The sequence below is a fragment of the Miniopterus natalensis genome, chromosome X (genome assembly GCF_054644295.1).
Source record: "Miniopterus natalensis isolate mMinNat1 chromosome X, mMinNat1.hap1, whole genome shotgun sequence".
Lineage (NCBI taxonomy): Eukaryota > Metazoa > Chordata > Mammalia > Chiroptera > Miniopteridae > Miniopterus > Miniopterus natalensis.
In genome coordinates, this window is record NC_142103.1 from 42,017,893 (window position 1) to 42,044,879 (window position 26,987).

General features: G+C 33.9%; 1 protein-coding gene across 1 annotated transcript in view; it reads right to left on the reverse strand.

The window, feature by feature from the left end:
• Positions 1 to 26,987, reverse strand: part of DACH2 (dachshund family transcription factor 2) — a 665,744-nt gene that overhangs the window by 82,602 nt on the left and 556,155 nt on the right. The window contains exons 7-8 of the mRNA XM_087813311.1: positions 12,159 to 12,294; positions 9,587 to 9,670 (exon numbers count right to left, since the gene is read on the reverse strand). Coding sequence (XP_087669437.1) covers positions 9,587 to 9,670; positions 12,159 to 12,294 — 220 coding nt within the window. The remainder of the gene's footprint in view (positions 1 to 9,586; positions 9,671 to 12,158; positions 12,295 to 26,987) is intronic.

Sequence of the window (26,987 nt, forward strand, 5' to 3'; positions counted from 1 at the left end):
CCCGGGTTGCTGGCTAGGCAGCTGATCAATGACTCTCTCATCATTGATGTTTCTATCTCTCTCTCTCTTCCTCCTTTCCTCTCTCTGAAATCAATAAAGATATGTTTGTGTTTTTTTTAAAAAAAAAGAAAATGAAAGGGGCTATATAAAAACTGACCCAATAGAAATAAGACAGATCATAAGAAAATACTATCAGCAACTATATGCCAACAAACTGGAAAACATAGGTCAAATGGAAAATTCCCAGAAGCACACAATCTTCAAAAGCTGAAGCAGGGAGAGTCAAAAAACCTGAATAGGCTGATATCAACAAATGAAGTGGAAGTAATAATCAAAAAACTACCAGAAAACAAAGTCCAGGACGAGATGGATTTATAGGCAAGTTTTACCAAACATTCAAAGAACTCACACATATTTTCCACAAACTATTCCAGAAAATTCAGGGGGAAAAGAAACTCCCAAACTTTTTTATGATGCCAGCATCATACTAATCCCAAAATCAGATATAGACACTACAAAGAGAAAATTACAAGTCAGTAATGCTGATGAACATAGATGTTAAAATCCTCAACAAAATACTAGCAAACCTGATCTAGCAATACATAAAAAAGATCACACACCACAACCAAGGGGGATTTATACTGGGGATGCAAGGATGGCATAATATCCACAAATCAATAAATGTGATACATCACATAAACAAATTGAAAGAAAAAATCACGTGATCATATCAATAGATGCAGAAAAAGCATTCGATAAAATCCAACACCATTTTTGATAAAAATTCTCAGCAAAGTGAGAATAAAGGGATCATACCTCAACATAATAAAGGCCATATATGACAAGCCTAAAGCCAACATCATATTCAATAGGCAAAAACTAAAACCATTTCCCCTAAGAACAGGAACAAGACAGGGTTGTCCACTTTCACCACTCTTATTCAACATCGTACTGTAAGTACTTGCCACAGCCATCAGACAGGAAGAAAACATAAAAGGTTTCCAAATTGGAAAGGAGGCAGTAAAACAGTCATTATTTGCAAATGCATGACATTGTACATAGAAAACCCTAAAGACTCCACCAGAGTACTACGAGATTTGATCAGTGAATTTGGCAAGGTAGCTGGATATAAAATTAACATCAGGAAATCAATGGCATTTTTACACACCAACAATGAACCCTCAAAGAGAAACTAAAAAACAATACCATTTAACATTGCAACTAAAAAATAAAATACCTAAGAATATGCTTAACCAAGGATGTAAAAGACCTGTATTTGGAAAACTGCAGGAATCTGACAAGAGAAATAGAGGAAGATAAAAACAAGAGGAAGAATATACCATGCTCATGGATTGGAATAATTAATATCATTAAAATGTCCATACTACCCAAAGCAATTTAGATTCAATGCAATTCCTATTAAAATACCAACAGCATATTTCACAGAGATAGAACAGATGTTCCAAAAATTTATATGGGACCAGAAAAGACCTGAATAGCCCCAGAAATCTTAGAAAAGAAGAAGAGTGGGAAGGATTACTTTACTGGATAGCAAACCGTACTACAAAGCCAATGCAATCAATACAGCCTGGTATTGGTACAACAACAGACATATAGATCAATGGAATATATCAGAGACCCCAGGAATAGATTCATGCAGTTATGGCCGGTTAATTTTTGACAAGGGAGGCAAAAGCATACAATGGAGTAAAGACAGTCTCTTCAATAAGTGGTGCTGGGAAAATTGGACAAATACATGTAAAAAAATGAACCTAAATCACCAACTTTCACCATACACAAAAATAAACTCAAAATGAAAGAGACTTAAATGTTGGTCACAAATTTATAAAAATCCTGGAAAAAAACAGGCAGTAAAGTCAGACATCTCACTTAGTGGAATTTTCACTGATACATCTCCTAAGGCAAGAGAAACAAAAGAAAAAATAAACATATGAGACCACATCATACTAAAATGTTTCTCCACTGTTAAAGAAAAAGCCTCAAAATACAAAGGAACCCCATGGTCTGGGAGAACATATTTGCCAAGGATGTATCTGATAAGGGGCTAATTTCCAAAATGAACAAAGAACTCATACAACTCAAGAAGAGGGAGACAGATAATCCAATTAAGAAATGGGCAAAGGACCTGAATAGACACTTCTCCAAAGAGGACATACAGATGGTCAAGAGACATATGAAAAAATACTCCACATCACTAATCATCAGAGAGATGCAAATTAAAATCACAATGAGGAATCACTTCACACCTATAAGAATAGCTACCATCAACAAATCAATAAATGGCATGTGCTGGTAAGGATGTAGAGAAAGGGGAACCCTGGTACACTGGTTGTGGGAATGCTGACTCATGCAGCCACTATGAAAAACCATATGTAGGTTCTTCAAAAAATTACAAATGGAACTGTCTTTTGACCCAGTGATCCCACTTTTAGGAATATATCCTAAGAATCTTGAAACACCAATCAAAAAGAATATATGAACCCCTATGTTCATAGCAGCACCACTTACAATAGCTAATATCTGGAAACAGCCCAAGTGCCCATCAGTAGATGAGTGGATATAAAAACTGTGGGACATTTACACCATGGAATGCTATACAGCTGTAAAGGAGAAGGATCTCATAGGATATACGACAGTATTTGTGGACCTGAAGAATATTACGCTAAGCGAAATAAACCAGGCAGAGAAAGACAAACATCTCATGATCTCATTTATATGTGGAATCTTAAGAATTTTAAAAATTGATGGACAGAAATGAGTCAATTACATGGATCAGACTGACGAATCTCAGAAGGAGTGCAGCAGATGGGTGGAAGGGGAAAGATTAACCAAAAACTTATATGCATATATGCATAACCCAAGGACACAGTCAACGGTGTGGTGAGGAACTGGGGAGGGGGGTTGGGTGGGGTGGAATGGGTCAATGGCTAGAAAAAGGGACATCTGATATTTTGAACAAAAACAACAAAAAACCCCAAATCAACAAATGTCATGTGCTATGGAGAATGTGGAGAAAGGGAAACCCTGGTACACTGCTGGTGGGAATGCAGACTCATGTAGCCACTGTGGAAAACAGTATGGAGTTTCCTCAAAATATTAAAGATGGAACTTCCTTTTGACCCAGTGATCCCACTGCTAGAAATTTATCCTAAGAATATGGAAACACTAATCGGAAAGAATATATGCACCCCTATCTTCACAGAAGTGCAAATTATAATACCTAAGTTCACAAAACAGCCCAAGTGTCCATCAGTAGATGAGTGGATGAAAATACTTTGGGACATTTACAACATAGAATACTATGCAGCTGGCTGTAGAGAAGGATCTCATACTTTGGGACAGAAGAGATGGACCTGGAGATTATTATGCTAAGTGAAGTAAGTCAGGCAGAGAAGGACAAACATCACATGATCTCATTTACATGTGGAATCTAAAGAACTTAATAAACTGATGAACAAAATAGATTCAGTGACATAGAAGCATGGGTCAGACTGAGGAATCTCAGAGGAAAGGTGGGGGTGGGCAGGTGAGTGGGGAGAGATTAACCAAAGAATTTATATGTATATATGCCTAATCCGTAGACACAGGCAATAATGTGGTGAGGGACTGGGGAGGGGATTGGGGGTGGCGTGGAAGGGGTCAATGGGGAGAAGAAGGGACATTTTTAATATATTGAACAATAAAATAAATAAATAATAAATAAATAAATATAATAAAGACTGGAAAAGATATACCTACAATGGATGAATGGTTATACAAACTGTGTTTCATCCATATTGTGGAATACTACTGTGCCATTAAATGGGAGAAAAAGAACTATTGACATATGCAAGAATTTGGATAGTATCAAAAGATTTATGCTGTGTGAAAAAATGATAACCTCAAAAAAGTCAAATGCTTTACAATTTCATTATAACATTTTTAGGATGATGGAATTATATATATGGTGTATAGAATAGTGGTTGTCAGAAGTTAGTAATCAGGGTGGGGAGGGGGTTAATAAATGAATGTCAGGAGATACATACCTGTGGTGATGGAACAGTCCTATATTTTTTATTGAAGTATAATTGAGATACAACATTACATTAGTTTAAGGTGTACAACATAATGATTTGATATTTATATACACTACAAAGTGATTGCTACAATAAGTAAAGCCACCTTTGTCACCACGCAATATTAAAGTTTTTTTCTGTAATGTGATCTTTTAAGATTTACTTTCTTAGGAACTTTCAAATTATAATATATTATTGTTGACTATAGTCACCATACTGTACATTACATCAGCAATGACTTATTTTATATCTGGAAGTTTGATCCTCTTAATCTCCTTCACTCATTTCAGCCAAGTCCCATCCCCTCTCACTTTTGGCAACCACCAATTTTCTCTCTGTATCTATGAGTTTTGTTTATGCTAGATTCTACATATAAGTGAAATTGCACAGTGTTGTTCTTTGTTTGTCTGCCTTATTTTACTTAGCCTATTTTTTTCAAGGTCCATCCATGTTGTGCCAAATGGCAAAATTGTACTCTTTGTATGGCTGAGTAGTAATTCATTATATATATAAACCACATCTTTATCCATTCATCTGTCAATGAACACAGGTTGTTTCCATATTTTGGCTATTGTAAGTAATGCAATGAACATATGGGTGTACATATCTTTTCAAATTTGTGCTTTTGTTTTTCTTTGGGTAAATACCCAAAAGTGGAATTTCAGGATTATATGGTAGTTATTTTTTAAAAAATATATCTTTGTTGATTTCAGAGAGAGGAAGGTAGAGGGAGAGAGAGAAAGAAACATTAACGATGAGAGAGTCATCATTGATCGGCTGCCTCCGGCATGCCCCCAACTAGGGATCGAGCCTGCAACCCAGGCACGTGCAGTAGTTATTTATAAAAAATTTTCCATTACAGTTAATATTATTTTGTTTTAGTTTCAGGCACACAGCATAGTGTTTAGAGAGTCATATACTTTACAAAGTGATTCCCCTGATATTTTAAGTACCCACCTGACATCATACATAGTTATTACAATATTATTGACTATATTCCTTGTGCTGTAGTTTATATCCCCATGACTATTTTGTAACTACTTATCTGTACTTCTCAATCCTTTAACCTTTTTCAGCCTCTCTCAACCACCCTCCCCTCTGGCAAAAGTCTTCATACTGTTTTCCACAGTGGCTGCACCAATTTATATTCCTACCAAAAGTGTACAAGGGTTTCCTTTTCTCAACATCCTCACCAATACTTTTTATTTCTTGTCCTTTTGATAATAGTTATTCTGACAGGTGTGAAGTGATATCTCATTGTGGTTTTGATTTGCATTTTGTCTGATGATTAATGATGTCAAGGATCTTTTTATATGCCTGTTGGCCATCTGTATTTCTTCTTTGGAAAAATGTCTATATAGATCTTCCACTCATTTTTTCATCAAATTCCTTTTTTTCTTTTGAGATATGTGACTTCTTTATATATTTTGGATATTAACCCCTTATCACAGTCTTATATCTTGATTATGGTGGTAGTTATACCAATCTACATAGGTGATCAAATTTCATTTAAGGGATACATATAGAGACATACACACCAATGAATGTGTGGAAAACTAGTGAAATTAGAATAAGGCCTGTGGATACACCAATGTAAATTTTCTTATTTTTTTTATCATATAATTATACAAGATATTGCCATTGGGAGAGATTGCTTGAATGGTACATGAAATCTCTCCATATTCTTTTGGCAACTTGTTGTGAATGCATACTTGGTTATAAATAGAAAGTATTAAAAGTGAAAGTAATTCAAATAAATTTTCCAGTAAGATATACTCCTTGTTTTTCTTCTATTTAGAAATATTGAATGGCATAAAATGCAAAAAAATGTGTATTTTACTTTCCATTATGCATTTTTTAATTTTTCAATTACAGTTTACATTCAGTATTATTCTGTATTAGTTTCAGATGTATAACAAAGTTGTTAAAAAATCATGTACTTTACAAAATGTTCCCCCAATGCTTTAAGCACCCACCTAGTCCTTTATATAATTATCATGATATTATTCATTATATTGCTTATGCTGTAATTTACATCTCTGTGACTATTCTGTAACTACCAAATTACTGCTTAATCCCCCCACCTCTTTCACCCAGCCCCCTAACCTCCCTCTCTTCTGACAACTGTCAATCTATTCTCTGTATCTATGAGTCAGTTTCTATTTTGTTTGTTTGTTTATTTTGTTCTTTAGAGTCCACATATAAGTGGAATCACCATTATGTATTTTAACTTCATTGTAAAATACATTTGCAATGATGTATATATTTTAGTTGACCCAGTACATAAGTCTCTCTTATTAAAAAAAAATAATATTCAAAAGATATATTTCTCATTTTAATAAGGGTCAATAATAATTTCCAACTGAATAGTACCACTAGGTCTTAAAGATTTAGTATAGCATCTAAGTTTTCTCAGAATAAAGAAAGAGATGCATCTTATAAAATACAGGATATTTACATTATTATACTGTCAATATGTAGCCCAAACCCTCCTCTAAATTGAAATTAGCCTATCTGCATATAAATAAATGTGATAATACTTTTATTCACCATGAGATATACTTTAGATTGTTATGATCCAAAGATGTTAAAACTAGTAAGCTTTCCATCTATATCCTGTGGGTTGATTTAAATTGTAATGGTTCAGAGGACTCAAGTTTTGGGCTACATGATAAATTTATTGTTCTACTGTTTCTATAGTATTTCAGATTTGATAATCAGTACTTCTTATATATAAAGCTTTCAATAAATGCATTCAATACAAAATGTAAAATATCAAAAGCCCCTATTCTTGCTAGTGGTTTGAGAGACCAGAGGCTGTCAAGGGAAGAGGGTCTTGCTTTTTGTCTTTGCTTTTACATGAGTAAACTAAGGAAGGTGATCCTGACTGTTCTAAAAATACCAGAGCTGTTAAAAGCCATGTAACACAACAATGTAAAATGCAAATTGACTTGGCCAATTTGTTTGAAAAAGTCTGTGGAAAGTAAAATCAAAGTCTTCACTTGACTGACCATCTGGTGTAGTCAAAATACAGGACTTGAGTCAAACTAGAGTTTTGAGTCAAAACTAAAATAGCTATTTTGGTAAGTCATAGTGGATACAGTCTAGATGAACATTACTGCCAGGAAAGCCCTGAGAATAAAGACATGAACAGTCTGCATATAAAAACGTAAAGCAAAATGCAAATTATCATTTGAGACATGTATCGCACTCTCACCCAATTTTACAAGGCATAGTAAAAGACAGGCTACATGAAGCAAACTCTAATGATATTTCTTCATTTTCTAAAAATTTCCACATAATAGCAAAGCTGACATTTTTTAATTTCCAAAGCTATAAATCATTTTTAAAATCATGATGATATTACTCAAAACAGATGTGAAAACATATGTTTGCAACAGTTGTATAAACTGCTTACTTGTCATACTTAATAAATGTTGAGGCTTCTACTTTAACTATGTTCCCTTTTAATAGCAAAATTTACTTGAAGGAAATACATTTCGTCTTAATATCACAAATATAACTGGCAGTACTAGACATAGGCCACCTCAATTAAAAGAAAGTTTTCTGTTATAACAAAGATGCAGTTTAATATGCCACTCCTGTCTATTAATGTCTTCATCAGACTGTGTGACCAACCTCTTTGAAGGGTGTAAAACCGTGCCATTACACAGCAAGATATTCAAAAGTGCCAGTAGGTACCACTGTGTATTTTATGAAAATCAGTTACCTGTATATCTGTATAAGTGCTCCAGCTGATTTCTCATAAGACACAGCAGTATGTACTTGAGCACTGAAGTACCCAGGCCAGCCCTAAATGTCATTTTAACTTAAGGAGTTTGCAGTACCAATAAAATCATATTACCAGGTACAGCTTGATATTTTCCTAGAAAAGTTGCTTTACTATCAAGCTGTTCTTTAAATAGTCATGACTTGGTAAGTGGGAAAGAGTTCTCAAGAACAAACTATTATTGGGTTATGAATAAAGTTTCATCTTTAACTAGAATTTCATTACCTGTGTAAGAATTTGGGTAGTTTAATATACTGAACTTAACTTCTTTCATTCTGACTATTTTGAAATCAATCATTTACATTTCAGAGCCCCAGAGGGTATAGCCTTTCAGTGCTTGGATGAGAAAATACTAAACAGGTGGCAAGGAAATCAACCATGGATCAATAAAATTAAAATCATACATTACTCCAAATTCTAACTAAAATGCTCATTTAGGTTATTAGGAAGTTCAATCTAGAGAAGAAAGAAAAATGTATCTATTAAGTCTTCAGTTCAGAAAGTCTTTTTTCTCTATTATGAGCATCTTTAGTAGAGATAGAAAAAATGCACCTTACAGGGAAGTACAAACAGCCCATCTGAGGATCGGATAGATTACATGTTAGTTTATGTTCAGCTCACAGTTACTGTCTAACTCACGGTGATAGTCATAAAGCAAAACTTATAACATATGCTTACAAACATTTGATGGATGTTTGATATATTTTCAAAAATATTTTGAAATATGTTGATGTATTTTCCCTTTTTCTTACTTTTGCAGCTTTTTACGCAAGATTGTACTCAGCTTTCATATCAAGATAACGTGACTTTGAAATTGTTACTCCCTACCTTCTTTAAACAGGTATCTTAAGAAAAACTGCATACTATGCAGAAGTGGTAAATGTACTTCAGTTGATCAAAAGCCAGATTAATGTCATATCTACTACCATTCCAGGTAAATATTGATTGGAGTTCCTTGCTAAGCTTTCATCTGAAATGTCCAAATTAGCATACATTTTTAAAATCACTTTTGAAAGTTGAGGGAAATATCTCTTCTTTGTGACAGAAATTCAGTTTTCAAGCATAACCATCAAATGGTGACTCATTTGAAAATAGTTAACAAGAGACTGTCTTACTCCATTGTATGGGAGTATGTGGGGAAAGATTAATCAAAGAACGTATATGCTTATATGCATAATTTATGGACACAGATATTGGTATGGAGAAGACCTGGGGGTGCAGTGGATACTGTGTGGAGGAGATCAATGGGGGAAAAGGGGACATCTCTAATACTTTCAAGAATAAAGATAACTTAGAAAAAATTTTCATAAAATAAAAATATGAGGGGAAGAAAAGGGGACATTTGTAATACTTTCAACAATAAAGATTTAAAAAATAAAAGATACATTAAAATAATAAAAATAAGTTAAAATTGTTAGCAAAGTGGATGTACAATTTAAAAAAGAAGTCGGATGTCTCTAATCAGGCATAATAAAAGGGTTGTAAGGTTACATTTCCAACTGCAGGCACAGACAAACTTCAGGCTGATTATGTAATTTAAAACAGCAAATAAACAAGCTTCAGGTAAACACTATTGTTTTCCTACAAAAATCATTTATCTAAAGCCAGTATGGATCTATTCTGACTTAAGGAAATGTGGATGCAATAGACAGTACTGGTATGTTAATTGAGTTTGTATCTAATCTTTATATGTACATCACATAAGAAAAAATTATTTTACCTTTATTATCCCTTTGGAATTTTTTGATGGTTGGTCCATTATCCTGATCAGCAATAAGTTCCTCTCTATGGTTGGACATCATAACTGTAAATAAGAGATATAACTGAGTGATTCCTTGCAATTCACTCAAAAGAAAGGCAGAAAAGCGTTGTACAAATGGCTACTTTATTTCAATAACAACTAACACGAATTTTATACACTTCTGAAACAGTAAAAACATTTGTGTTGGTCAGATAATCATATAATTTACAAATCAATTAGCTGCTTAATTATGTGATTTTTAAAAATAAAATTAATATATAATTGCCAACATATTCCTTTAAATCATTTAAAATATTTGTTTTTCAAAATGTTTGTGCAAATTAGCTATTTACCTCTGTAATTAATATATTTCCCAAAATGCTTCTGAAGAAAATGTACCACTTAAGTTCATAAATTTAAAACATTATGCATTATGTTACTTTAGAGTATTTGCACATATATATAGTAAAATTAATAGATAAAATATAACTTTCTGTTTTATTGTGTTTGTGCACAAAAATTTTATATTTAAAGAGGGAACTCATGCCAATTTTCATAGTTTATCATTTAATTTTCTTTAGTTATATTTTATTTAAACTTTATATAACTTTAAAATAAACTTTATATAACTTTAAAATAAAAAATCATCAAACCCTTTTTTCATTTATAGACAATCTCACTATGTGTTTGGACAATTTAGAATGTGATTGAAAGCTTAATTATTGCCAAGGGAATTAGAAATGTTTTATGTTTTCAAGATGTTTTTAGAACATCATATCCCTTTGGAAATATTTGATTTTACTTCTAAGTGTAAGATGCAATACTTTTATGATATATCTATCCTATGTGCTCTGCTTTTAGTCAGCACTCAATAAAAAATTATCTCCCCTTCCTTTTTGCTCAGTTACTCATCAAAACACAATATCTCCAAAGAAGATGTGTCTTTCGTTTTTTTTATTCATCAGTGGTCATCCAGCTTATATTTGCTTGTCTTGCTCAGACGCCCTCCTATCAGTTGCATGCAATGTTGTAACAAACAGGTAGTCTGTGTTCACGGAACAGTAAAGCTAGAAGACCAATGTCAACTTTTCCAGGAATTAAACTTACTCCCTTAGGTCCATTAGCCTCAAGTTCTATCTTAGTGGTCTTTAACTCCAGCTACACATTAAAATCTCCTAAGATGATACTGAAAAGCAAAACCAAGCACTTCTGCCAGGCTCTATTCCAGACCAGGTAAATCAAACTCTTAGCATGCAGCCTAGGCATTCAGATTTGTAAATGCTCCATAAGTGATTATAATGAGGATCCAGGTTTGAGATCCACTGTGCTCACTATGAAGTTAAAAAGCCATAAACAACATATAATGTTGACAGGCTAAGAAGGACTTGGATAAATTTCCACAAGAGAGAAATCATATTCATCTGTTCCAACACAAATTCAGGACATAACACCTTCCTTAATCCTTCAATTCCCCCCACCCAGCCCAGTGGGGGTAAAAAAGTCATTATTTTGGAGAGGCTATAAGCAATCATTACTGGGAAGTATAAAATTTAGAGTTCAAATAAAGAGTATCCCTATAGTAAATAAGACTAAAAGAAGAGCAAAATTCATTTTCCCTAAAGGGAATAGATACTTAAGAAATTGGATTGTGTAGGTACAGAAGATTAACAAAGATTTTGCCTAGCTCACATGGTTCATAATTATATACTAAATGAGAATTTGTTACAATTGGCTGAATACACTTAGTGATATCTGTGTAACTGAGTAAGACCAGACAGCAAGAGATGATAAGCAAACAAGGTAAAGACACACAGAGAAAAATAGTGTTTATCCTTCACTTTTCCTTAGCACTTTAAACTTCTGAAGTGTTTTTCCAGATATTATTTCATTTGACCTCACAAAAATCCAGTGTATTAAGCAGAATAGTAATTATGTTCATATTAGATAAAGAAACTGATGGAGGTTAAGTGACATACCCAAGATTTCCTAGCTAGTTAGTGCCAGAACTGTGGCTAGGTTCAAATCTTTAATATATCACACCACTAAGAGCAACATAGTATTTTTGAAATTGTGTCTATGGTATAAGATTCCTGAGACAATAAAAAACTAGGGGAAACCATATCAAATATTTGTGATCCAAATTTTGAGATTGTAGCAAACCATATATTGATTGACCTTTTAATCACTCAAATGATAAACTGCCTAAAGGAAATTTTAAATTCCATGTTTAAGAGAAGATGCTGTGAATGTAACAAGTGTATTGTATCACGTTAGCTGTTAAATAGCAACATATTTAACTAACATATACTCTGCAAAAATCCCATCATATCATACCCATGAGATCCAAGGATACAGTAAATGAAGGCCTTACCAGGAAACAAACATCTAACACTTTGTTATTCATATGCTTCAACAAAAGAAAACAATTTAAAACACCATTTTTACTAAGGAGGCATCAGATACTCCAGCTCCTTTTCCCCCTCTCTGTTACCTAATAAAGGATTTCTTGAAAGAGTATCTTTAAAGTCCTTGCTTCAGGTGAAATACTTACCCATTCTGTCTGAATGAAGATCCATCTGAGAGGGAGAGCTGGATACACTGCTGCTGGGGTGGGAGGAGGTCTGGCTCCCAGGGCGATGACTCTCTTCCAGAGAGGGAGCAGGAGAAGGACTCTCTGGGATCCGTTCCTGACACAAAAGAAAGCACCAAAGGAAATGCCATCTATGCACCAAAATTTTCATATTGGTTGAATGCATAACATTTGAAATGTTGACCTCTCACTTATCCTGAAAGCATGTACATCTGCAGTACCTGGTCTTAAACACATATCTTTAGACAAAAGCATATTTTTTGTTCTTGTGAAATTAATGGAATATCAAGAGAGTTCAATAAGAGAAGAAAGTAAAAGGGCTCAGTGCCATGTCAGATATGTAGTAGAGGCTCAAGAAAAGTTAGTTTGCATTTCCTTTCCTAGAAAATTTATGAAGGATTATAAACACAAGGGCATGGTGAATGTTTATTGATAGTGTAAGCATTTACATTGATATAAAGTCCATGCCAAGGCCTGGAGAGTGATCCTACTCTCTAAGCAAGAAAGATATATCACAAAAGTAAACACTTGAGAACTCTGAAATGAAACTTGCAAATAGTGGCAGCTGGTACATGTTCAGTCTTTCTGCACAGACAAACAATATAGATTTAATATACCTGCAATCTATCAGACCTTAAAAATTTATGTTAAATTCTGTTAACAAAATGGTTTGGTAGGACACAATAATAGGTTTTCCAAACTAACATTAAAACCTATCAATATCAATTCTTTAGTATTGTTTAGATTTTTTTTTTAAATAATGAAATTGAATAAAAATAAAATATTTATTTTACACACTTGTACAGTAACTGATATGGCTTTCAAAAATTTTGTAATTATAAATATTGCTACAAAATTCTGAAGTTGTTCATTATATTTATGCACCATAAATTGATGAATAAATTTGGCAACTATTCAGTTACTTTGATTAATAAAAGAACCAAATTGTGATATTTATGCATATATGTAATTAATGTGGCTGGGAGATAGATATGCTGGGATGGAGAATGTTTATTCTATAAAATATTTAATTCATCCATAATAAATTTCCTAAATGTTCTATCTAATTATTTATAATTACATCATATTCTAATCATCATAATATTGTGAATTAATTTGTCAAATATGTGCTTGTATATTTTCACATTGATTTTTCATGAGTGGCCTAAAATTTATAAATTTCCTAAAGAAAAACTATTTGTTGAGTGACATCAAAGAATGGTAACATGAGAGATTCCCTTGGTCTCTTTGCCTATAATTTCAATAGTTTGAATAGTTAATCCTTCGCAAAAGATTCTTTACTCAACATACAGACATGCTTGAGAGTGTCGCATATTGAAACATCTGAAGGTTGGCAAGTGGGACAAATAGGGGAGGTGAGAAAGGAGGAGGGCTTAGACTAGCCATGACACAACCTTGCAGCCTGGAGCCCAGAGCAGAGCTCAACCTGAAGAATGGAGGAAGCTGGCTCTAGCTGGCAATACCTTCATCTGGGAGGAGCAGAGAGACTGGGTGAGCACTCTTGCAAGAGTGAGCAGCAGGAGTTGCAACTGAGCTGAGAAACCTGGGCAAGGACAGAGCACAGGGTTTCTGTTGCCGCTGTTGGGTGGTTGGCATTCCAGACAAAGAAAGAAAGCCATAGAGCTTTTGGTACTGGGTTGCTGAGCACATTACCTGCAAACCTGAGAACTGTTTCTACAGAATCACTATTTCTCCTGAGCAAAAGGTACCCAGTGGAGTTTGATGTCACCATTCTCAAGAGGGCAAAACAAAGAACTCTATAAGCCGAATTCTCCCAGAGAGTGCCATCCCCAAACACTATGGCTACACTGACAGCAGCCATGGGCATCAGCTATGGGATTTCACAAAGCTAAAATATTTGTGATTCAGCACCACCTACTAAAAAAATTAAAAGACCTCTTCATAGTAATCTAAGTGCCACTCATACATAGATGCCTAAACAGAGAAGGAACTTATCAAATACCATGAATAACCAAAGTAGCAAGGAAGCTCAGAAAGAAAATAAAAAATCTCTAGTAAGAAAGCTTGAACACATGGAAACGTGATATAAATGACAGAGAATTCAAGATTGCAGTTCTGAAAATACTCAACAATATGGGAGAAAATAGAGGCAATTCAATGCATTCAGAAAACAAATTAATGAGCAAAATGAGTACTTTATTAAAGATGCTGAAACTTTAAAAAAGAACCAAACAAATTCTGGATATGAAGAATTAAATAAAAAATATCAGTAATGAACTAGAGAGCATAAGAAATAGAGCTGACCAGATGGAGGAAAGAATTACTGATATCAAAGATAGAAGTCTAGAAATGATGCAGAGGGAAGAAGAGAGAGACTTGAGCGCGCGCACACACACACACACACACACACACTAAAGAAAATAAAGAGCTCTACAAGGACCATCTAACTCAATCATAAAAAGCAATATAAGAATAATAGACATACCAGAAGAAGAAAAGAGAAGAAGAGAATGGAGAGCCTATTCACACAAACAGTTGAGAACTTCCCAAATCCATGGAAAGAGCTAGATCCTTGAATTCAAGAAGCAACCAGAACACCTAGTTACCTCAATCCAAAGAGGCCTTCTACAAGGCATATTTTATTAAAACTGTCAAAAATTAATGACAAAAAAAGAATTCTCAAGGCAGCCAAGGAAAATAAGGAAGTGACATATATAGAAAAGCCCAACAGGTTATCATCAGAATTCTCAGCAGAAACTCTATAAGCCAGAAGAGAGTGGAACCAAATATTCAAACTACTGAAGGAAAGAAATTGCCAGTCAAGAATAATATATCCAGCAATATTTTCCTTTAAATATAAAGGAGAAATAAAAACTTTTCCAGACATACAGAAGTTGAGGAAATTTATCATCAGAAGATTTCTATTGCAGAAAATACTCAAGGGTGTTATTCTATCTGAAACAAAGAACAAAAGGTCACAGCACAACTAATAAGTTCACCAACAAACTTATAGCACAAACAAGGATAATTTGTGACAAGAAAAACATAAAAAGGGAGGGGTAAAAGTCTGAATTTACAAAGGAGGATGGAAATCAGATGCACTTGAAAGAAAAAAACACACAAAAACCCTACTGTATATATAAAACTTTCTTTTTCATAAACATAAAGGTAACCACGCACACAAAAAAACAAAACTAAGACATGTAGCTTTAAAAAAGAGGAAACAGAAGAAAGAAGTATGGAATACCACCAAACAAAAACAACAGATAGAAACATAAAGAAGAACCAATGGAGGCACAAAGCTACTAGAAAACAAAAGATAAAATGGCTATAGGACATGCTCATATATCAGTAATTGCCCTAATGTAAATGGGCTGAGTTCACCAATAGGGAGGCACAGAGAAGGAGACTGGATCAAAAAATAAAATCCAACCTTATTCTGCCATCAGGAGACACATTTAAGCTGCAAAGACAAGACAAGAGTAGATACAAAGTGAAAGGGTGGAAAATGATTCTCCAAGCAAATATCATCCACAGAAAAGCAGGTGTAGCCCTACTTATATCTGACAAAATAGATTTCAAGATAACAAAGATAACAGGGGACAAAGATGGACATTATATAATGGTAAAGAAGACACTACATCAAGAAGACATAACACTTCTTAATATATATGCACCCAATCATTTAGCACTGAAATATATAAAGAAACTGCTAACAGAACAAAGGGGAGAAACAGACCAAAACACAATAATAGTTGGAGACCTCAATACTCCATTGATAGCTCTAGATAGATCATCTAAAGAGAAAATAAAGAAAGAAAATATCTTCCTTAAATGACACATTAGAACAAAGGGACAAAATTCACATTTACAGAGCCTTTTGTACCAGAATATCAGGTTATAAAGTCTTTTCCAGTGAACATGGGACATTTGCAAGGACAACCCATATGTTGTGTAACAACTGTAGCCTCAACAAACTAAAGAAGATATAAATTATACCAAGCATAATTTCTGACCACAGTACCTTGAAATGAGAAATCAGCTGCAAAAATGAACTAAACAAACCCACAAATATGTGAAGATTAAACAACATAGTGCTAAAAATTAGTGGGTCAAAGAAGAAGTAAAAAGTGAGATCAGCAGATATAGAGACAAATGAGAATGACAATACAACATATCAAAACTTCTGGGATGCAGCAAAAGCAGCAATAAGAAGGAAGTTTATAACATTACAGGCCTATCTCAAGAAACAGGAGAAATCCCAAGTAAACAACCTAACATCACACCCTAAAGAACTAGAAAAAGAAGAACAAAAGCAACTCAAAGTCAGCAAAAGAAAGGAAATCATAAAAATTAGAGCAGAATTGAATGAAATAGAGGAAAAAAGATTATAAAAATTAATACAACAAATAGCTGGTTCTTTCAAAAAAATTAATAAAATTGAGAATCTCCTGGCTAACCTCATTAAGGAACAGAGAAAAGACCCATAGAAACAAAATCAGAAATGAAAGAGGAGAAGTTACTACAGACATCACAAATATACAAAGGGTCATACTAGAATACTATGAAAGACTATATGCCACCAAATTCAATAACCTAGAAGAAATGGATAAGTTCCTAGAAATATATAACTTTCTTAGATTGAATCAAGAATTGGAATATGGAAATAGACTGATCAGCAGTGAGGAAATTGAAACAACCATCAAAAATTTCCCAAAAAATAAATTCCAGGACCAGATGGGTTCTTTAGTGAATTCTATCAAACATTCAATAAAGGTCTGAAACCTATCCTTTTCAAACTCTTCCAAAAAACTGAAGAAAGACAATACTTCTTAACACATTTTTGAGGCCAACATAACCCAGATACCAAAGCCTGGCAAGGCTAACACAAAAAAAGAAAACTACATATGAATATCTCTGATGAATAAAGATGTAAAAATCCTAACCAAAATACTAGCAAATTGAATACAGCAGTACATCAAAAAAATAATATATCACAATCAAATGGGGTTCATTCCAGGGACACAAGAATGGTTCAACATATGTAAATTAATCAATATAATACAACACATTAACAAAAGAAAGGATAAAAATCATATGATCCTATCAATAGATGCAGAAAAAGCATTTGATAAGATACAACATTCATTTATGATTAAAGCACTCAATAAAATAGGTATAGAAAGTACCTCAACATAATAAAAGACATATGTGAAAAATCCTCAGTCAATATCATACTCAATGGTGAAAAAGTGAAAGCTTTTCCTTTCAAATCAGGAAGAAGGAAAGGATGCTCACTTTCACCACTCTTATTCAATATAGTTCTGGAAGTCCTAGCCCAAGCAATCAGGCAAGAGAAATAAATAAAAGGCATCAAAATTGGGAAGGAAGGAGCAAAAGTGTCATTTTTTGCTGATGATATGATTCTGTATATACAAAAGCCTAACACTCCACCAAAAGCTATTAGAAACAATAAACAAATACAGTAAAATTGCAGGATACAAAATCAATGTACTAAAATACATTGCTTTCCTATATATTAACAACAAAACTTCAGAAAAATAAATTAAAAAAACACCACAATTTCTTTTGCAACTGCAAACAAAAGAATAAAATACCTAGGAATACACTTAACAAAGGATGTAAAAGACCTATATACTGAAAACCATGAAGCATTATTAAAAGAGGTTGAAAAAGACACAATGAAATAGAAAGATATTCCATTTTCATGGTTTGGAAGAATCAACATGGTTAAAATGGCCCTATTACCCAAAGCAATATACAGATTTAATGTAATCTCCATCAAAATTCCAATGGGATTTTTAAAAGAATTAGAAAAAAATGATCAGATTTGCATGGAACCACAAAAGACCCCAAATAACCAAAGCAATCTTGAAAAAAAAAGAATAAAGCTGGAGGTATCACACTACCTGACTTCAAATTATACTACTGAGCCCTGGCTGGTGTGGCTCAGTTGGTTGGAGCATCTTCCTGTGCACCAGAAGTTCATGGGTTCTATTATGGGTCAGGGCACATACGTCAGTTGAGTGTCCGGTTCCTGTTTGGGGCACATAGCCAAGGCAACTGATCTATATATCTCTCTCACATCCATATTTCTCTCTCTCTCTCCCTTCCTCCCTCTCTAAAATAAATAAAAATATTAGGCCAGTCAGAGAAACATAACTACCATGTGATTTCACTCATGTGGAATTTAATGAACAAACAGAACTAACTACCAAGCAAAACAGAGACAGATTTATAGATAGAGAGCATGCAGAAAACTCTGTTGGAGGGGGTATTGTGGGGAGTGGAGGAATTTAGCAAAAAATAAAGAGAGAGAACTCATGACCATGTACAACAGTGTGGTGATTGTGGGGCTAGGGTGGTGTGTGTACGTGGAAAAGGACATAGAGTGGATAAATGGTGATGAAAATCTAAAATAAATTTTTAAAATTATACTATAGAACTATGGTAACCAAAACATCATGGTGTTGGCAGAAAAACAGTCTCACAGATTCATGGAACAGAATTAAGTGCCCAGAAATAAAACCACATATATATTGGCAGGTAATTTTTGATAAATAAGCCAAAAACACACAGTGGGGAAAAGAAAGCCTCTTCAATAAACGGTGCTGGGAAAATTGAAAAGCCACATGCAAAAGAATGAAAGCAGATAACAGTTTGTCCCCATGTACAAAAATTAATTCAAATGGTTCAAAAAACTAAATATTAGGTAGAAGAAAACATAGATACTAAACTTATGGACCTTGGTCGTAGAGAACATTTTATGTTTTTTATTTTTATTTTTTAAAAATATATCTTCATTGATTTCAGAGAGAGGAAAGGAGAGAGAGAGACAGACAGACAGAAACATCAATGATGAGAGAGTCATTGGGGATCAAACCGGCAACCTGGGCATGTGCCCTGACCGGGAATTGAACCCCGATAGCCTGGATCTTAGGTCAACGCTCAACCGCTGAGCCACACCCTGCCGGATGAGAACATTTTATGAATTTGACCTCAAAGGCAAGGGAAGTAAAGGCAAAAATAAATGAATGGGACTATATTAAACTAAAAAGCTTCTGCACAGCAAGGCAACCAACCAACAAAACAAAAAGGCAACTGACCAAATAGGAGATGATATTTGCAAACAACAGTTCTGACAAAGGTTAATATCCAAATATATAAAGAACACATACAACTCAACACCAAACACACAATCCAATTTAAAAATAGGCAGAGGACCTGAACAGACACCTCCCAAGAAGTCATACAAACAGTCAACAGATATATAAAAAGATGTTCAACTTTACTAGATATTAGAGAAATGCAAATCAAAACTACAATACGATACCACCTCATACCTGTGAGAATGGTTATTATCATCAAGACAAGAAATAACAAGTGTTAGAGAAGTTATGGAGTAAAAGGAACCCTAAATCACTGGTTGTGGGATTGTAGACTGGTACAACCCTATGGAAAACAGTCTGGTGGTTCCTCAAAAAATCAAAAATAGAGTTACCATATGACTCAGCAATCTCTCTGCTGGATATCTACCCCAAAACTCAGAAACATGTATTTGGAAAGTTATATGCACCCCTGTGTTCATTGTAGCATTATTCACGGAGGCCAAGACATGGAAACAACTAAGGTGTTCATTGATGGGGGACGGGATAAAGAAGATGTGGTACATTCGTATGATGGAATACTACTCAGCCATATGAAAAGATGAAATACTGCTATTTGGGATAACACAGATGGACCTTGAAAATATTATCCTAAGTGAAATAAGTCAGTCAGAAAAAGCTAAGAACCATGTGGTTTCACTCATATGTGGGATATAAAACTGAAACTGGTGGATACAGACAGCAGTGTGGTGGTTACCGGAGGAAATGGGATGAGGGTGGGGGTAGGGGAGCCTAATATATGGTGACAGAAGATGGTTTGACTTTGGGGGTGGTGGGCATGCAATACAATATACAGATCATGAATCATAGAAATGTACATTTGAAGCCTATATGATCCTATTAACTAATGTCACCCCAACAGATTTAATAAAAAAGAGAAAAGAAAAACTGTTTAATGCAAAAGTAAAAGCATGAGAGTTAAAGGTTATTATTTCATTAGCAATAGTTAACATTTTGCAATGTCTGTCATTGTAGCAGGCAGAATAATGCCTCCCATGTCCAGTCTACATCCTAATAGCTGGAATCGGTGAATGTATCAACAACCCTAACCCTTACCCTATAACTTACATGGCAAAATGAAGTTTTCAGATGTGATTGAGAACCTTAAGGTAGGAAAATTACCCTGAGCTATCTTCAAGGCAGAGAGGGAAGGCCAGAGGGTGATATGATTATGGAAGAATGATCAGAAAGATGCAACGTTGCTGGCTTTGAAGGTGGAGGAATAAAACCAGAAGCCAAGAAATGTGGGTGGCCTCTAGAAGCTGGAAAATGCAAGGAAACAGATTTTTCCCCTGAAGCTACAGAAAGAAATGCAGCTTTTCCAACACCTTGATTTTAGCTCAATGATATAAGTGTCAGACATCTGACCTACAGAACTGTAAGATAATAAATGTGCATTGTTTTAAACCACTAAATTTGTCATAATTTTTGTAGTAACAATAAAAATAATATAGTCATCAATGTAGTATGTTAATTTTAAATGTTTTGTATATTATTGTTTAACATTTGATATTTTTGGTGAGATGAGTAGCAAAGTTCGAGTATATTAGCTGCAGTATTATATACTAATTAAATACTGATATAGTAGTCCCTCATTTTCTTCAGTTCACTCTCTGAGGTTTCAGTTACCCACAGATGACCTCGGTCCAAAAATATTAAATGGAAAATTCCAGAAACAAACAATTCATAAGTTTTAAATTACTTGCCATTCTGAGTAGCATGATGACATCTCACTGTCTCACTCTGTCCTACCTGAGATTTGAATCATCCCTTTGTCCAATGTATACATACTGTATATGCTACTCACCTGTTAGTCACTTAACAGCTGTCTAAGTTATCATATCAACTGTCATAGTATCACAGTGCTTGTGTTCAAGAAACACTTATTTTATTTAATATGGCCATATTCACGTAACTTTCATATAGCATATTATTATAATTGACCTATATTATTAGTTATTGTTATTAATCTCTTAGAGTACCTAATTTATAAATTAAACTTAATCATATGAATGTATGTGTAGGAAAATATATAGTATATGTAGGGTCCAGTACTATCTGTTATTTCAGGCATCCACTGAGAGCCTTGGAACAGAAGACCCATGGATAAGGGGGAACTACTGTAATTGTAAATATATGTTATACTTTGAAGTCTCTATAACTTGTCATGCTTCAAAAAACCATTTCTAAGGACAGAGGAATATATATTTTATTTATTCTTAGCATACAGATAAATATCTAGTTGCAACACTAGTGTACAAGGTAAAATCAAAAGAAACACATAAGCAAAGCAGAAGAAAAGAATCAAGTTCTTTTTCAAAATAATTATATTTGTGTTTTGGAGGAATGGTAAAGGGATGAACAGCAAAATATAGACAGCCATTATAGAACATCCTTCTGCTTTTTGAAAAGACTAGTTTGTCAGTTGTAAAATTCAACCTAAACTGACAGGATTAAAAATATATTCTCTAAATAGCATGTGTACATACATGTGCACACACACACCAATGCAAGTAATTTCATATATAAAATCGAAATTATTTCTTTGCCTTTTGCTGTTGTATGGTTTCAACTATCGTATGTCAAAATATGTGCATAAGTTGTAGGGCATTCGGTACTTTTCTTTAAGTTCTAACACTGGAAATTTGCTGAAAAAATATGTAATTCAGTCCATTATTTTTAATGGACCTATGAATGGATAGGGACAGAGTACAGTAGTTACTGAGCAAAAATAAAACTGAACAAACAAAATCAATGTGTAGTGGCAAATGGGCATCACACACGCAGCTGCCATAATAAAAATGCAAAACTTTTGAGTTATTCCTAAAGACGACGGTTTGAAAAAGCAAGAGAATCCAGCTGACTGTGATACTTGCTCTGGCTGACTATGTGTAGTAAAAAAATGAAAGCTCATTTTTGAATGTTTAAAAAATTGGAAGAACTTCTACATAAAAAGAAAATTCTATGAATAATGAGAAAAATACAATGCTATAAAGAGGTATCTCAAAATTCTTTAAAATTATAATGTGATAAAATAATATGAATTCAGATAAACTCTCTTTGACATTTTCAACAGCATAATAGGTAAGACAATAAACTAACTTTGAAAACATAACTTAGAGTGGTTGTAACATTTTGCACAAAGTAATATTTCTGCTTTAAGATTTTGTAGTCTGCACTTTCCAAATTCAAAGTTCAGTTCATTGTTATTGTTTTCCTAAGGCATCGCAAAAATCAGACTTTTTTCACCACTTAAACCATATTAGATGATTCCGTGCCTTATACTAATTAAGAATTAGGTGGAATAAGCCAGTCAGAGAAAGACAAGTATCACATGATCTCACTTATATGTGGAATCTAATGAACAAAATAAAGCGATAAACAAAATAGATCCAGAGACATAGAAGCATGGAACAGACTGATGAATCTCAGAGGGAAGGTGGGGGTGGGTGAAAAGAGATTAATCAAAGAACTTATATGAATATATGCATAACCCATGGATAAACGATAGTGTGGGGAAGGCTTGGAGAGGGGGTGGGAGTTGGGTGGAGGGGGACAACAGGGGGGAAAAGGGGGATATCTGTAATACTTTCAATAATAAAGATTAACCTTATTTTTACAAAAAGAATTAGGTAAGATTTTAAAATTCTATGTGGAACTGGGAATGTGTAATTTCTCCTAAAATAGTAAATAGTTCTATGAACATTTTCTTCTTTGCAAGTAAACAGATCCATTTTTTAGCCCTGTAATCAGACTGCATCTATTTAGCTACTTAACTGCAATGTGTTTCAGTTCATTAGGTAGCTACTGTTGTGTCTCAGCCTAGTTAAAATTTCACAGCAAGTTAATCTGTTTTATTACAAATGAGAACACAAGTGATAATGTATTCCCCATTTGCCAAATATGGGGTTAACATTACTTGCAACAAATCAATAACAGCATTTAAATAGAAATATTGCAAATATAGGGTGGGCAAAAGTAAGCTTACAGTGTTCATATGCAAAATAACACAATAATTAATAATAATACAAGAACAAACTCTGTGTTTTGCTTATTCACAACTGTAAATCTCTTTTTGCCCATTCCTGTAAAAAACCCCACTTATTTTTAATCATTGATGACTTCATTTTATTTGACATTTATGACTTTTACAACCTTGTTACTCTTACTTCTTACTATCCACACCCCATCGAAAACAGCTGTAGCTCGTCTGAAACATAGCCAATGTCTCCTCCAGATTCAAAGTAGCTAAGCAAGGAGATTTCCAAAATTGATACATACCTAGTCAATGAAATCCCCATTTCCCCCTGAAATTAGTAAAATTATATGCAATAATAACTCAGATTCTAGCATATACTTATGATCAAAGTTCATGCCTAAAAAGAAATATATTGCCCAGCCAGGGTGGCTCAGTGGTTGAGCATCGACCTATGATCCAGGAGATCGTGGTTCAATTCCAGGTCAGGGCACATGCTCGGGTTGCAGGCTTGAGCCCCAGTAGGGGGCATGCAGGAAGCAGCTGATCAATGACTCTCTCTCATTGTTGATGTTTCTATCTCTCTCTCTTTCCCTCTCCATTCCTTTCTCTGAAATCAATAAAGACATAGTTTTTTAAAAAAGAAATATGTTATAAAAATGGTTATTATTAGTACATGATGTCCCCTCTTCTGTCATAGTGTTTCCTTTTGGGGGGATATCACCAGTGGTCAAAGTAGATATTCATCATATCAAATAATTTGAAAGTACATTTGAACCTTAGTAAAGAGCAAGGTCAATGCTTAGAAAATGCAGTTTTATGCAAGGTTTACAGAATTAATTTGGCTTAAGACTAAGTTTACTGGCACTAAAGTATCAACTCATGGAGATCCTTTATTTCAGCTCAGGGCATTTCTTTACATCCTTGGAACTATGGTAGTAAGCACAGAACTCATGAAGTACTAATTTATGTATATTAAACATATGTTTATATGTATGTGTACATGTGTAGGTGTCTTTCAATAGCTACCATCTCAATAATAATTTGTTACCTCTGATACTTATATTGATTTTTCAAGCATTCAGTAGGATTATGTAATATATAATTTGTCTTTTTATTTTTATTTAGTTAAGATTCAACTTTCACTGTAATTACTTTTCTAAATGTTAATCTATTAATGAGTTCCTAAAGGATTTAATGACATTTCATTGCTGAGGAGTGGTTTTTGGAAGTTTATCTGAATGCTAGATATTTTATTCATGCAGTTTCTTGATATTTCATATTTAATTAATGTGTTCCTTCTGTACTGTCACCAGAGTTCTGCAGAAACAACACACTGCAACTTGACAGACTTTAATAATAAAATCAGGGACAGGAAAACAAAAAGTTTATCCTTGCTGCTAACTTGGTTTACTACTAAATCTGAGGAAGAATTTAATGTCCAAGTTCAGTATCTCTGAATACTATTGGAAGCATGACACTTTAGAAATCTTTATGAATCAGTTTAATAATTAGTCTGTGTTCCACAATCACCAATTTACAATTGTATTTAAGTTAACCTAGACAGATATGGCAGTGTTTTCATGAATTTAGGAAAAACAGGCAGATTAGGGATAGACATAAGCATGAAAGTGTCGAAAATCATAGTCATACCTATGGATATTTGGAGAAAGGACCGTCTCACCTCTTCAAGGTGATCAACTTGTTCTGGAAGAGGGTTGAGGGAACCAGGCATAATATCTGCTCATAGTGTGTAAATGCCCTCAAGTGGAAGAATGAATAGTTCATTGGGAAAATGCATGGCTTCCAAATTACGTTGTGGGCTTGGACCTCTGCCACTCACCCAAACACACACACACACACACACACACACACACACACACACACACACACACACACAGGACCCTCAAATCTCAGTGCATCTTCATCTCATGTTCAAAAAGACAGTAACAGTTCTGTGTTCATAGAGCATTGAGAATAAGACTCAACTAGTGATTTTTCAGTGAATTTGAATTATCACAAAAAAACCCTCCCTGCATTGGCTGATTTTAATACCAGATGTTCACATGCTAATGCCACTGCCTTGTGACCATTTCCTATCAATTCATTAATTGCCAGCTGCTTGGGCAAACAAAAAAAAACAAAAAAAACACAGCTAATCAGATGGTGTTGGGAAACAGCCAAAAAACAGCTTCCTACTTAAATTTCTAAAATTTGTTACCAGAGAAAACTATGGCACAATGATATTACAAAGTTTTCCACAAATACAGAAACAAAATGTATTGTAAGATACTTAAATGTCAAATAGGAAATAGGTTTTCATACCAGTCAGGTATTTTAACTATTTTGCTCTCAGTAATGTTGCCAAACTAATGATCATAATGCAATTTCCAATTCATATTATAGCTATATTAGTTATTAGCTACAGATGCTAATAGCTGAGCCAACAATAGAGGGACCTGAGCCAGACCTAAAGACTATGTGCCTGGTGTGACAATATTCCCAACCTAGCTTCTGCAAAAAAAAAAAAAAAAAAAAAAACCCAAAACAAACAAAAAAAAAACAGAAAAAAACAAGCAAACAACAGCACAAAAACAAAACAAACATTTGTTTGCAGCTTGTAATGTCTTTTCAAGTTTTATAATTAAATATCCAATGAATCACTAATTTTCATTCATTCAGGCAAAAGACAGTTATTGAATGCTTAATGTACCCATTGGAGATAGAAGGAAAGCCTATGGTTGTTTTTATATGGTATATAGATTCTCATAGTTCAAACTAAAGACAAAATAATCATAATCCACATGTAAACATTCAAATATAATTTAAAATAAAATTTAAATCAGATCAATTTGATAATAGAATGGGCACCCATTTCCAGTCACCACAGATCCCTAACCCTTCTTTAGGGGCAATGAAATCAAAGCAGCAATTATAGGTAAATGAACACTCTCTAGAGGGCGGGCCCAGTACCTGTATATGCATCTAATGGTGGGGGAACTCTTGGTCCTGTTACTTAGAGGTTACAGAGGAATGTATACAGGAGAAGTTACTCCTTTCTCAGGCAAACTCTTGACTATGATATTGGTTTCGACTAATTACTATGTCTATATGGATTCTTGTGTATAAAACATAATATAATATTAGTTAATATACTGAGTATTTACTAAATACTAAACAGTGTTCTCATTTAGTCTCACATTAACACTATAAGGTAGGTACATTTATTATCCTCATTTCATTGGGAAATGAGACACACTGAAAAACAGGTAGGTTAATTAATTTTCCTAAAGCAACATAACAAAGATTGTGAAACCAGGATTCAAATACAGGAAGACACCCTGACCTCAGAGCCCATGTTATTACCCATTATGTCATATTGTTTCCAGTGAAATCAGCTTCTTAATGTATCTTACCCAGAGAAAAAACAATGATGGCTTTAGCCAGAAACAGTATAGAATTCTTTAAATTCTATTGAGGATGGGGGGGTGTCAATTTTGTTTTTGTGTTTTTGATAAAGTAGTGTAACACAGTCCTTTGCTCATACTAAACCTTTGCTAAATCAATAGATTCTGTGGTCTTGCTCTTTGTTTTCTAACAAAAAATTAAGACAATAATGATAAGGTGAGACAATATTCAGCAATA